This window comes from Colletes gigas, unplaced genomic scaffold, assembly GCF_013123115.1.
Source record: "Colletes gigas isolate AHSC1104 unplaced genomic scaffold, ASM1312311v1 Colletes_gigas_Sc00025, whole genome shotgun sequence".
NCBI lineage: Eukaryota > Metazoa > Arthropoda > Insecta > Hymenoptera > Colletidae > Colletes > Colletes gigas.
Window position 1 is genome coordinate 356,480 of NW_025106654.1, and position 15,191 is coordinate 371,670.

At 43.2% G+C, this 15,191-nt stretch overlaps 1 protein-coding gene across 6 annotated transcripts in view; it reads left to right on the forward strand.

Annotated features, from left to right (window-relative positions):
• The window catches only part of LOC122401500, a 101,672-nt gene that overhangs the window by 61,296 nt on the left and 25,185 nt on the right, over positions 1–15,191 (forward strand). For 4 of the 6 annotated variants that reach the window (XM_043403667.1, XM_043403671.1, XM_043403669.1 and 1 more), the window contains one exon: positions 5,897–6,003. In XM_043403667.1, coding sequence (XP_043259602.1) covers positions 5,897–6,003 — 107 coding nt within the window. Of the gene's footprint in view, positions 1–5,896; positions 6,004–13,438; positions 13,546–15,191 lie in introns of all 6 variants that reach the window. The other 2 variants (XM_043403668.1, XM_043403672.1) reach the window with 1 other exon arrangement.

Consider the following 15,191-nt stretch of genomic DNA (forward strand, 5'->3'; position numbering starts at 1 on the left):
TCTACATGAGTATAGCTAGAGAAATACGTATGGGATTTTTGAATCATTAATTTTTTTGTGATTGGCGAGCATTTGAAGTAGAAATTTCAATTTTCAATCATTTGTCAATAAATAATGTTAAAATTAACTTATGGAAGATCCCCTACGTATTTCTCTAGCTATACCCATGTAGATTAAGAGAAAATTTTTTGTTTTTTTCCAGATACAAATTTACGTCAGTTACGCTGCGCGCCGCAGAGCGCCTCAAATTTAAAACACGCCTCACGTGAATGGCTCCAGCGTCGTCATTTTGCACTATTTTTGACTAAATATTTTTTTATGTAACACTTAACGACATGGTTAATAACATTTTTGAATATTATTATCCTCTTACATTTCCATCCATCCAAAAATCAAATTGCAAAAAAACGCTTCGTTTCAGGTTTTTGCAGTGGTCTTACCCCTTTTCGAGTCAATTTTCAAGATATTATTCTACCGGGGCGAAAACGCGGGGCAAAATGGTATCTGGTGCTTTCCGTTTTTGCACGACAGTCGTACATTTTAAAACGGACGCGATATGAAAAAATGTGACACATTTACTCGGTAAAACCCGCGAAACCGCGCGGAACATTGCGCACGTTGCGACAGGATAAATAGAAGTAAATTTTAGAGGTACGCGTTTAAATTCACAGCGGTGCCATTGAAAATACAAAACTAAGCGTCGCGTAGGCTGTTTTATCGCCGCGAAGAAGGTAATATTTCGCGTAATAATGCGAGCAGTTATTTCTTTTCTCGCTCTTTATTAACGACGAGCTGTTCGTTTATTGCACCGTTACGTTACGAGAAAAGAATCTATTCCGTTTGGTTGTTACTTCAGTCGCTATTAGATTTTTCTTTGCCTCGCCAGTCCATAAAGTCGTACTATCGATTTAAAACGTAATAGCAGGGGTATCGATCGGACGCATTATCAGTTATTAAGTAATCAACCGGTCGTGCATAGGTCGGAATTGCAATTTCCGTGGCCGGCAGTTCGGGAAAATCGTAGCCAGCTACCCGACAGCAACGAGATGCATTCGTACATTCGAAGGCTTTCTTACGTATAAGCTCTAATAATAATGCGATCGATCGAGCCGATAATTTCGCCAGACACGGCATAATCGATACGATGGCATCCTAATCGCGTCTTCTCATGCTAGGAAATTAATCAGCGGGCCCAACTACTATCCAACAGGCTATTAACGACGATCCTCCGCTCATTAGCCGAGTTTCCCTAATTATACAACTCTAATCCGGATTAGTTAATGATACAATGCGATTATGCGTGCGCAAGAAGATCAGAATCACCGAAAATTGCGCGACACGGGTACCGTTGGCATCCTGGGAATCCGTTCTAAAGAATTAATGATTATACCCCATTATTTTAATCCGCCGTTGCGTAATGTGATTGGAAACGCGATTGGATATCCAATTAAAAGTTTTATGAGATTCGCGAATGGTATTTCTTCCGCGCGCTTGGAGCTCTAATAACTCTACAGATTCCGCCTCCAATTGTTTAGCTTGAATATTAAATTTTTTTATCTGCTTTTACAGTTTTCGAACTTGGAACAACGGAGAACAATTCGTTTGACTTCGGGCGAGTATTTTTCTTCGCTTTAAGTCAAACAGACATTATCCAAAGTATTTTAATTTCGAAAGGCGAGAGTATTGAAGAGTCTCCGTCGAGTATGATCTAAAAATCACGATAAAAATTACCGAGCAAACGGTGTACAGATTTACAATGGCCACGGTTAATTATATTGCTTCCTGGCTCAGGAATCCGCCCAGTTGCTCGACCTGATAACGCGGAGGATCGATGAAATCTCGATCGATCGATGTGTAGGTGCTGCTTTCGTTATTGGAACGCTCGGTATTTTCTCGTCGGTATTAATTAATGAAATAGCCGTTACGGTCGTTAGAACAAATGAGCGAGGGACGAAATAAAACGCTACGTTTATTTGCCCTCGAAGATTCAGCGTGAGCCTTGCGTTTCGTTTTAACCACAGATCGATGGAAAAAAGTATCACCTTTCAGAAATTTACGTCGGTTTTTGGATGACAATTAATTTAAATTTATGTCTTCTAAAATTGTTAAGAGAAAATTGTTTTTGAAAAAAAACGCGAGTATAAACTAGAACCTTAGATCGATTGTTTATTTCTGGAGAATATTGTAGAATAATATGGGGAAGGGACCATAGAAATTTGCGTTCTCCTTACGCGTCCTCCACATAAATCAACATCTAGAGGGAACACGACCCACCAATCATCTACAAACACATCCATCTTCGCTACATAGCAACTCACCAATAAGCTAACATCAATATTAACGTAAAGCACAAATACACACCGTGACGGAGTGTCACGATTGTTCAAAGGTTGCAAGTAAAATATCACGATCGTTCGAACAACACATATGGAATATCACGATTCCTCTAGGAGCACACAGAAGATATCGCGATCTCTAAAAAAATATACAAACGTATTTCTTTGGAAGGGAAATTTTAATTTCTGGCGATATACCATCTTTATATTAAATAAAGATCCTCCTTATATAAATCAAATTCTCTCGCGACTCTGCATATAAAAATGGCATATATTTCATATTTTATGGTAAGATATTGTCCTCGAGCAGACACGGAATATACAATCTGAAAGACGGGAATCTATCACGAACCGAACGAAACGTGTTTATAAATCGGTATTATTTAACCGATACTCGTAATCACGGCCATCGACGATACGTGATCTAGCGCCATAAACACAATTTCAACGTTAAAATCGACCTAGTAAATATGCAAACATAAAATATCTCGTAAAGCAGAATGTTTTCGGTGGCCATACAGTAGCACTTTTACGCCCGCGAACGTGTTTTATATACGAAATGATAAGAAGAATCGATTTATGTACATACCTCGACGAATATTGTGCACCGAACAAAATACTTGCGTTAAAATATAGCCAGACGCGGGAGGAATTCAACTTTTTCGTCTGTGAATTATAGCCTCGGTTTTTAGAGATCGCATCGATAAAAGATATTACAACGTAAATACGAACTGCCGACCGATTGCATTTAAAGCGAGAAATTGAACGGGATTCTGTGCCCGTAAATACGAAAGAAAATATCGACTGTAGCCGTATTTATTCGCGTTACGTAATTTCGCGAAAAAAATTTCGCTGATCCAGGAATTCGCGGCGTTATTTGGGCGTCGAGGAGCCTTGTTAACCGACGCTCGAACTCGACGTCGGCTGTACAAAGCGGAATCGAGGCAGCATGTACGTCGCACGGAACAATACGACGGGATAGCAATCTCTTTGAGCGAACCTGGCCGGTCAAAGAGATGAAGCAATGGCGACTGCGGACCAATGGAAAAAGATACGAGGGCGAAACTCGTGAAACGAACCGAAAACCTCGTACCTTGCACAAGGCCGGGTCTCGTCTTCTCCGTGGGATGGGAGGGGGGGGGGCAGGGGGGAGGGGAGTGAAAAAAATAATCTCGTTCGCGCGCGTCCCGACGGCTCCAGGGGGTGGAAGATACGACGACAAGGGTATAGGCTTTTGGTAGAATGTCATCGGGCAATCAACGCCCTCGTTAGCGGTCTGATCGATGACCAGGCGAGCTTTAATTACAAGAGCGCGTGTCCACAACGCTTTGAAAGTATTCGTCAATGAACTGGATCGGGCTGGTAGCATGCTGGCGGTCCGATGGCGAGAGCAACGTCGCCCTTGATTTATGCGGGACCGCGACGAGATATCGGCTTTTCGATAAACAGAGTTATTTATCAGCCGAATGATAACGATGGGCAAATTTCGACCGTGTCCCGAATAAATTCCCACCCCCTACTTTCCATACCCGTAACCCTGGAAAAACTGAGAAAGACTTCCTGACTCGAGGAGACTGGAGAATACGAGAAAAAGCGTAGAATATTCAGTTCTATTAAAGATTTACCGTGTCTAGAATGGGCTAGTTTGAGTGGTGTGTTGGAAAGCAACGAGTTTGATATTTTTTTGGAATCTCAAGGAATCGTAGAGGTATATTTATTTATAGGAAACACGATAGAAAATTTATAGATAAAGAGGAAGTGCGTAGAGTGAAAAATTGGAAATCGTGAACTTTGAATATTTTGGTGAATGTTGTCATTTGAAGAGAAGTGAAACGAAATACGTTACCGTTTGTTATCTTGGTTAGCAGTTTTCTGTGGTTGTTGAGAATTCAGACAGCGGTTATTACGTACAATATAAATATCAATTTTTACGTAGGAGATAACTTTCGCATTTCACGCATTCGTTTCGAAGTTATGGTCATTCGAATACATCGATTTCAATTGTTCGCTGTATGCGCCATCCACTTTATCTGCCTTTTCATCATTTTTCCATCATATTTATATTGCATAGTTTCATTTCATATAACAGGGTATGAGTGTACCGTTCTGCGCGTAAATTAAATTAGTGATGTCCGTATCAAAGGCTTTCTATTTTTAATGGAAAATGGTTTTGTATTCTATAACCAAGTCAAAACGACAAAGTATAAAATCATATTACTTAATGGGTAATATACACATATTGGCAACTAGTAATAAAAAGTAACCGAAGACTGTTTCGAATTTCTCCACTTTCTTTTTCAACGATATAATAATGTACAATATAAAAATTGACAATATTCTTTTTTTCGTATTGGCACACCACCCAAAGTAGCCATTAGACTACAAAAAGAGAAATTGAACATGATAACAAAAGTATTCAACCTAGACTAGTTCTACAAAGATTATTCGTTGTATCATATTTTCGTTCATGTAATTTTGCCCCGGCCGCGTATCTTCGACCCGGTGTATGAAGACTTAAAAAGGAGCCTCGTCGGGAAACATCGTGCACAGAGGGTTAGCGTGTCATGTAAACAAGCCGTGATGAACCGTCGTGTTTCCCGATGATTAATTAGCTGAACATTGTTATCGTCGATAGTAATTAATAAAATTATTAGAAAATCAAGATTAATTGGCAATTTGTGCCAGAGTCGATGTTGAAATTTTACAAATACTTGGAGAAGATTCTTCGTTGCGTCCATACACGAGGTACTGTCTACGTTCGAGCAGAACGCCTCTGGGTATTATTAATATTAAATATTGTGTTGTTTCGAGGGGGATTATCTGACAAAAACAATTTCTCAAATTGGGCAAATCTTTCACGCAAGTTCATTTGAAATTACCAAACTGTTCCCTTAACCGGTCAACTGTGGCGGTCTCTTTTCAGGCGCGCAATTGTTTGTTTTATTTCGAATATATTATAGCTTTCGCTAAAATTACAATGTAAATAGCAAGTGGCAACTAATTTTACGCATGAGTGGTTAATATTTTTCACCGAGGAACTAACAGAATTAATTCTCGAGATTAAATGTTGAAGATAATGAATCTAGCTAGGACTCTTTAATTTGACAAATTGTGAGAACACTCTGCATCAACCCCGAAACATTGCAGTATTTTTGTGAATCATCTCTGGTACATAGGAACGTTGGACAGTACATCGTACGAGGGGAAAAAAGGAAAAACGAGTGGGGGAGGGAAGAGTCCGTTTAAAATCACAGAAACTCCAAGGAGGGTGGAAACTGGGTAGCCCATTTAGGGGCCTCTTAACGCACAGGGCCATCCCCCACAATGCAATTACGTGGCGCCAAGCGGGGACGTTGCATTACACGCGACCCTCGACGCACAATGGAACGCGAAAGAGAAAGAGAACAATAGTGGGAGTCGAACGCTCTCGGTCGCGTCCCAAGAAAAGTGGCTTCTAGTTAAGGGTAGAAAGAGAGATAGAGGGAAAGAAGGAACAGGTAGGAGACGAGATCTAGGCCGTTGGCACAGCTCATGTGAAAGAAAGTCTCGTCGGAGTTTAGGTCAGTCTTCGGGGTCGACGAGGACGCACATACGGGTCACATGACGTCGGTGAAGCAGTCGGTTCTGGACGGTACCAGCAAGTGGTCCGCGAAGATCGCCATTACAGGTTTGTGGCCAGCTCGTTGCGCCCGCCGGCCATGACCGGTTTTTGCACCCCCATCCGTGCAACGGAAACGATGAAACGCGCAGCGCTCGATTACTATATACGATAACATTATGTGTACCACCTATGTGCCTAAATGTATTGTTACTGTTATGATTTTCTGTGCAAAAACGCGCGCGCCAAACCACCCTCAACCATATTTCTATTTCCCTTTCCCGCGACCCCTTTCGCCATTTGTTCATCCATGTATTATATATACTTGACCACTCGTCCCTCATTGTTTCTTTTTTTACGTTCTACACCGTTTCACCTTTACTGTGATCGTTATTATTTCCATCATCGGCGTCTGACGCTCTGCCGGCTGCTGCTGTGTTGTACACTTTTTGACTGTCACATTGATATCTATATACATACTATATATATACTTCTATACATTGTATAGCGATTTGGCTGTGCCGTTTGTCGGAATGCACCCGTTCCTCGCATAATGTGTGCATAGAGCGGCTAGAGGCATTCTGGAACCGGCGTCCGCGGCGTCGAGGGACAATTTTCGCTCCGGGTCGCTGGACCTGGCCCTCCCTTATCGCCCTTCCTTTCGTGTTTTTGTTTTCTTTCTATTTTCGCCTGGCGCTCTTGCTTCTCTCTGTCTCGCTGCGCGTCCTCCGTTTATCTCGTTTCTCCGTTCCCCTATAATTTTTCCGGTGGAGAAATGGCCACGCGACCCGGGGGAAATGAAAATTATCCGCGTCGCGCCGCGACGCTCGTCCAAAATCAAAATGTCATGCCCCCGCGAGCAACCGTGCGTATTGTAGATTGCACTGTTCGCATCGGTGTGTCTCCGCTACGCCAAAGTAACACAGAAACTTCCGGCATAAAACGATACCGGTGTGTGTGTAGAGAAATGCAATTGCGAGACGGGGACAACGTACGGCGTACGCGAACCGTACATGAATGTGGTAGACGTAGTGTTACTCGCGGTGCAAGGTGAACGCCTGCGTGTATCGTTTTGCCAACTAGGCTCGTAGTTGTGGCGAAAGTAGACGTAGAGGGATTACGAACTTAATTCGAAAACACCACCGAGTCTACACACACAGAATTCGGGGGCGTGTCGAACGAAGGACGAAACGGAGTCTCGACGATGAAACGCGACCGAAAATGTGGAGCGTTTATGCGAAACGATGGTGGAAAGATCGATTGGCTCCTACGTTGTTACACCACCCCACGTTTGGTCCGAGTTGCATCCTTCGCGACGCAAATAATTTCTGGCGTGGTGCGTAAGCGGTCGCCTTGGGTAGGAAATCGATTTTTTTATTATAAATTCGACGCGTTTGTGGAACGAGTTGCAAAGTTAAAGCAACCTTGCACCTTTTTGTTCGGGTAATTAGGGAATTTCTGCCCAATAGATGTGAGAACATAGATGCACGTATCCCTATAATTACTGGAAGGCTTTGGAATTCTTTACCGATTTAATGATGAGTAACGGGATCCATCGAGGCCACTAAATCGACCGTATTATTCCAACCGTCATATTTTTACGCAAATTCAGATATATCATTTGGAAGGATTTAAATTAAAAATAATTGAAAATTTCACGCCAGTTTAAAATAAATTATTGTTGTCGAATAAGAACGAACTCCCGAAGATTATTTCTCATAGGATTGCTAGTTTAACAGTTCCAATTTATCAAAGAATAAAATCAATTTAAAAGTTCAGCAATAATCCAAGATCGGTATAAAAATCGCCAAAGACTGTAACGCGTCAAAATTTCATCGAAATCGAAAACCACTGCTCGAAAAAGCGTCCTAGTTCGCGTGGAATGCCCCATCCAGCCGCGCAATTAAAATATCGTTTTCCTCGAGGAGGATGGATCCCAGGTGAAAACGGTACTCCACATTTTCGACGTGTTTTTTCGCGCAGAATCGGCTTCTTCGTGCACCACGGTCCGCCCACGTTCGAAAAACAGAGCAATCGAAATTCAAGGCACAGCATTCAAAGGATACTCTATACACACGTCAGCAATATGATACAGAGCAACACACGAAGAAGTCGTACGTACGATGTGACGAACGGGTGCATACTTCTCACACGTCATCCCCTCGAAACACACCTAACCCATATATCCTGTCCAATTACTCGAGCACCTCCGCCGAACACGGTACACACAGGCGCGCAAGTACACACCGTGTCGATGTTGCGCACGTGTCGCCTCCATAATTTACATTTGTCTCTGGGCGCAACGTTATCGCGGGTCGGCCATTAGCGCGCGAACATTAATTGGACATTTCCAGGCGTTCGCCTGCGTCTCGTTTCGGGACCACCGTCTCTCCCGCTTCCGGCGTTTTTTGTCTTCCGGGTTTTCGCTGTGGCAATTTCACGGCAGTCGCTCGTGCTCTGCGACTCGGCGAACATTTCAACGGCGAGATCGATGAAATCGAGTTTACGCGGTGGTCGTCTCCCCCCAGTGATCGACAATTTACCGAACTGAAACAATAGCTCCCCGAGTTCGTCGATTTTCGCGTTTCGAGGAACGTTCCAGGTTTCTTGGAAATTGCATCGCGCCCCCGTTCAGGGCCATCCGGATCCGCTGAACCCCGTTCCCTTTCGAATCGAATGTAAATGCCATAATTTAGAGTCGAAGGCACAATGAGTTCCGTATACCGAGTTTCGTACGAAATTGAGAAGAACGACAGCCTCTTCGACCTGATTTCCATTCGGATTTCAACATGCCGACAAGAAAGGGGCGCAATTTATGTGTCCATTATTTGCAATACGTATTTCTTAGAATCTTACAGATATACTGTTACTGGTATTCGTACACTATAGCGGTGATTCACTTCGATAAATGGGGAAAACTTGTTTCTTATGAATTGTCGTTTTAGAATCTGATGTAATTCCATTCTTTCATTCAAGGGTTTAAGTTTGAATAAATTACGAGTTAAACTTATCAAGGGCCGTGCCACTTTCGAAACACGTATTGTTGATTTCTATACTGTCTCAATAATTATTATTCCTCTCGATCGATGTTGTAATTATTGCCTGTTAAACAAAAGTTTCTTCTCATTCATAATGAATCACCCCATTACAGTGTACGAATACGAGTGGAAGTAACTGTATTTATCTGGTCACTGGTGTTTCACTGGTTAGATATGAAATGCGTAATATCCCATTTATGAAAGGTTTCGAGCCTGAAGCCAAGAACGTTCGTGATTGCTTGGCGGGGGTAAGTTCTTCGGGGGTTTCTTTCTTCCGTTTCCTTGCGCAAAGCGTCGCGACGAATAAATTTAGGTGACCAATCATCAGATTACGAATCAGTGAAAAAGGGAAACGAGCGATCAGAGACTTTCTCGATCAGGAAACACGTGCACAGATCGTCCAATTACCCTGGATCGTTGTAATCGCGGGGCTTGCGCTAAAGAGAACCTTTTAGTCGTTAGTCGACGATCAACTCGAGCAAACTTCCCGGTAAGTGGTCTTGCAATTCTTACGCGTGTGTTTGATCTAGTATATCCAGTATTTGCAGTACCGTTAGTCGAGTTTGTTCGTTCATCTTTGTCACACGATCATCGATATTCAGCTTCTCCATTGAAGAGCGTAGAATACTATAGAGGCTAGAGAAACTTCATTCGTCGTTATCCTAAACTGATCCCGAGCACCGTTAGGAAACGTAGGCGAACCCTTCTATAATATAGTTTCGATACAAAAGCGTACAAAAATTGCAATCATGCCACAACACGTTCGAGAACACGATTACGACTGTAACGAGAATTAACCCTAGGAGGACTTCTAGGGTATTTTTCTACGTTATTTACATCTCGCTCTGCATTCATCTTTCGCATTGTTTAATCGTAGCTGTGCGTAGTGCGTAAATTCGAGCGAGGAATTACGCTAATAGAAAATGTAAATATTATAGTATATCATCTATCGGCGTGTGTACGTGACGCAAAAGGAAATATGAAAAAGAAGAGTCTCAAACGGCCCCAAAAGTTAAGTCATCCTAGGGTTAATAAACATGCACAACCCTCTTATAACATGGATTTCACGTAACGCTGTTTCGCAAGAGTTTAAAAGCGATTAACGCGCGATCCTCCCACGTGTGCATACTAAAAGCATTCTCTTTCCTTGAAACAACTAAACAATGAAATTCCAGTTCTGTGCGTTAAGCCGCAAAATTCAAGACTTCTCTTAAACGAGCTCGCAGAAAATTAAAATGATAATGGCTACCGCTAGCAATTACTGCAAAAGGTTTTTTTTTTTTTTTACTTCTCGAGACTTCTCGTATGACACAGTTTCGATTGAGACGTATTATAGGAGGGTTACTTGGACAAGAATTGATTTTATTCGAAACAGAGAACTGAAAATACCGTGCATTGCCAACGCGTGACGGTCGGTCGTTGATCGACGAACATTTTATTCGGCATGTAGCTGATTAACGTTGCACGTGCTTCTTCGTCAAACATGTACGTGTATCGTATGTCGTGCGGTTATCCATCGCACGAGCTAGCGCTCCCTCTGCTCCGGAGGAATTCAATCGAAAGTCCATTAAGGTCACATGGCAACTTGTTGTGGCTCCGTTGGCATATACCGCTGCCATTGTCAAAGCTAAGCCGGCTCTATCGGTCCGGCTTCGTGAGCCAACGCCTAACCAATGTCCTCGACGCTATGGCGACATTTATCGGAACCGAACTACCAGCCAGCCGTGATATGTAGCCGGATTTGTTGCGCTTAAAGTTGTCGAAATTTCGTTCCATAAGGATCGCGTATAAATCAAGCTGCCCAAGCTTCCTCTTAGCTAAGCTTTCGAAAAGATCTTCTGGACAAGATTCGATTCTTCGAAGTTCTAAGCGTTTGCAATATACCGAGGCTTTGAAATTACTTTTTGATACAAGCTAAGCATTGGATAGAAAATAGCAGAGAACAAATTTTTTAGTACCACCAAAGTATAAAAGAAACACACGTTCGTTCGTGTGTGTGTCATAGTTTTATTCGTCGCGTTAGACACGCCCGACTTTCGGGTCGTTTGAAATTTGCTCCAGGAAGTCGCGTAAAGTTTCTTCGGGTAAGTCAGGATCCCCAGCGACATTACATTCCTTCTTTCGTGCTTTTCGGATGCAATACCTGTCTGAGTACCAGCCGGGTATTGTAATTCACGAAACGGACCCCGTACCTCCGAGGTAAACAACGCTCCTCCAGTATCTACCTTACGATCTTACGTCTCGTTAAACCGCTGTTGCAAGAACTGGTAATAAAAGGGGCGAATTGTTTTCTTGTTGCGTTTCATCACCGCTGAACGGTGGAAAGGCTGACCCATAATCTCTTGGACGTTTCGTTGCCCTTCGAACGACCAAAAAGTCGGTGGGAACTCGTCACCGGTTTCAGTTTTTTAATTCTAATAATTGAATTGGAGATAATTCACAGTATCACAAATATTTAGAGTGCCTTATGGAATCTAATCTGTTATAATTGTATTAGAATCGTTCTTTTTTTCGACGTGGTTTTGCGAGTCTTCCTAGCGTTTGACGTTTGAACCAAAAAAACAAACTTCAACGGATCTTTCCTATTTGCCCGTCGTTTTCTCGACTTCGACTTCGACTTGAACTGAATCTGTTGGCCCGCAAAAACCACTCAGCTCTTCAACGTTCCTAGATTTCGTGAGCCAAGGATCGAAGTGTTCGAAAGTTGGCGACGAGCCACGCCGCGCGGCGCAACAAGTTTTCTTATTTCGCGCTGACAAGCCAAGTCTGAACGAACCGACGCTAATTCTATCGTCGCGAGGATTAACAGGTGGCGTCGGAATTACACGCAGCCGCCGTACGAGGGTTCGAACACGACGCGATGCGTCGCGGATCGATCAGCGACGCCGCGTTCACGGGCCGCGTGCAATATGCAAAGCAGCGAAGCGCGAGGATTAACTCTGTCGAAATAAATTCCTTGGTGCGGGGCGTCGCGCTCAAAGGGAATTCCTGCAGAGACAATACTCTATGATCCACCGTTGTTCCAACGAGGATCGAAACGAAAACTAGACCGGCTCTCGGTTGAAGGGAATTTTCGCGACTTCGCTTATAAATATTTGTCGCGCGCGTTTCCCATTTTGGTGTACGGCTGAGGAATTTCTCGTGTACGTGGGAACCGTCCAGAAATAACCAGAATTATTTTGTTAATAAACGTTCTATACGAAGACCAGACTAAGAGAGCTGGAAAGAAAGGTGACTGAACTAAAGAAGACCCTTAGAAATATTGAAATTTTTGTGATTGTTCAAGAAATAATGAATTTCTCTTAAAACGATTCGTTTGATCCATTTAAGGGCTGCTTCTAGCCCTTGGTAGCTCTTAAAAACCCTTGTATCCGTTGTAGTTTCTAGAGCACATAGAACATAAACGCAGACTATAATTGGACCACAGTGATTCTTTTGCAATTTTCTTTTATTCGCTAGAACGACGAAAACTATAAAAGGGAAACGTCGATATGGACGAGGCGAAAGAAATTAACAGACTTCGACCAAAGATAATATATCGATGTAGAAATGTAAAAATGACAAACAAAAACAATCCTTGTTATTTATGGACGGACCCTCGGTACATTCGTAGGAAATTCAATTCAATAGACGATCTCGAACTCGAGGAGATCTCTATAGAACAGACGCTCAAACGAGGCTTTGAGGTTTGTCTTCTTTGTTCCTCCTGCGCATCACCCTGCGTGATTTACAGATCGTTACTCCATACTCTGCTCGAACAGGAACATGATCGAAACTAAAGCATCTCGAATGAGAATCGTGGTCGTCGCGCGTTTTTCTTTTCACGCACGGAGAAATAATTTCGTGGTTGTCTCCGGTACGTTCGCGCGTTCCAAACCCTCGTTCCTCGTTACTCTTCATCGCGTATCTTTCGCATCGGCCTTCAAGAACGTTCTCTGTCCGCCCGCGTCACCGCTCCCCTTCACAGAAGCTCTCGACCGACTCTTTCATTCTTCGGCCCACATTTTTCCGTCACCGTCCTCATTCTCGCTCAAAGCCACGCGCGAACTGTTACTATTCTCTCTTCTGTCGCTTTTCTTCTTTCCCCGGCGTAACCACACCCCTCGCGGGATCGCGAACCTCCGACACGAGAAAGCACGTGATCGTTAAGCCCAGAGAGAAAGAGCGACTGCCATCAGCGTGAGACACGCGCGCTTTGCTTGGACACGATATTGCTGGGGTCATTTAGCCTACGAAACGGTCTCGCTTAGTCTGGGGCTGAACCGCCGCCGCTGGTGGATGACGTTGAACCAACTTTCGACGACCTCCGGCTCGAGACAGTCCTACCACGTCCTTCGGTGGCCTCTGCTACGGTACCCAGGTGTCACGAGAGAACAGACGCGAGGGAAAGAGAGTCGAGAGAGTGTCGGTACACGGGAGGTTGTCGAAGGACGAACCGTATGACGAGGACATTGTCTTCTTTTCAGCACGACGTTTTCAGTCGACCCGGACACGCACATAGACAGCCTCGAGCAGGCCGAACTGATCGTCCTTGAGGGTACCAGCAAGTGGTCCTGCAAGATTGCCATCACAGGTGACACGATACTGATACCTTAGAGAGTTAAGAGTTTCTCCACCGCGAGACCGAGCCGTGAACGGCGCCCGGTTCTCCGTCGTGTGCGAAAAATGTCGTCACACGCGTACACACGCTTTTGGTACACGGGAGTACGGACTGGTCTCGCTCGTACGGTCCAAAGAATCGTCGAGAGACACCGTTGGGCACCGCTGCTTCGACGCTTTTCAAATTATTTCCCCCCTACCCCCCAAGTTTCCTCAGCGACACGTTTCGCGCTTGAACTTACCCTCCGCGATGGCAGATTCTATTTCGCGGATTTGAAGCTCCCTGAAAATCTCTGTGTATTTCGTCTCGAGCAATTTATTATGAACATAAAATAATGTTTCGATGAAAATAGTGGGAACATCGCGATGAATCAACGTTAAAATTGCTTTTGGAATGAATTTTATTATAAAATAATTATTGAACATCGCGCTTGCGAAATTGATATTCCAGTGGTTGCGTTATTTGTAATTAAATGTTCTCTAGAAACCATTAATTTTGATTACTGGTTGTAAAATTGTATAAATTTTACCAGTTATGCAATCTATATTTGTGGCAAGAAAAGTACATATCAATACATATAATTCTGCTGTAAAATAATGTAACATAAATCACGCAAAGAGAAATCTACCATTTTGCAATTTAATAATATTAGATAATAAATGGTGAAAAACGTCTCATACTAAATTACTCGACGCAATAATTCCTCGAATCAAAGTGTTCTCCATTAGAGTAACTAGAAGGATTCAAGATATTAATCAGAAGTACCAGAAAGTTTATCCGCGAAGCTGTCCGGGTGCCAATGGTGGGTTTCGACGTTTCACGACCGACGAATGATTCCACGTTTCGCTTTTAATAAGGCACAAATTCACGTTTCGGAAGATTTCATGTCTTTTTGCGCACGATTTTCGATCAGGTCAGACACAAAATGTCACGCGACAAGGCGCAAGCCGGTATCAACCGCAACGTTTCACGCTCGATCCAACGACTCGTGTACTCCGCGTTCGAAAGCGCATCCAAGTTCGAGAAACTATCCCTCACTCGGAGCAATTTGCAACGGGAACTTTCGAGATCGATGAGACGTTCGCCAAGTACTGGTCGCGGGCGTAATTCTCCGAGCAACTTCAGACACTTCGCCATTGTTTTCGATCTAATAGTTGCCATTCGGTGAATCGTAGAGCGACGAACGAACAACGAAACCAACGTCCCAACTAGAAATCTAACTTTTAATTTCATTATCAAACAAGTTGAATATCTCTAAACGAATGTCAGTAGATAAAAAAAAATAGTGTCTCCAGGTTTGTGCAAAATTACGCGTGAATCTGTGTACTGTAACTGGACGATGTTGACGGTGAATGAAAAAGATCGGAGATTGTATAAACTCGTACATCGATGGAACAAATAGAAATTATTTTTGATAGCTACCCGAGGCCCATTTTTGTTTGCATTTATAGTGAAAACGGAAAAAAAACAGAAACGCGTATCGTGTAGTGGAGAAATCGTTCCATAGGAAATGGAAAAATTTATACCGTTCCGTCGAGTAAAAACCATTTTCAGGTTGCGAAATACTCGACCGAAAATTACATGCAATTGCCAAAACGAGAGAGAGAGAGGAGCGTGAA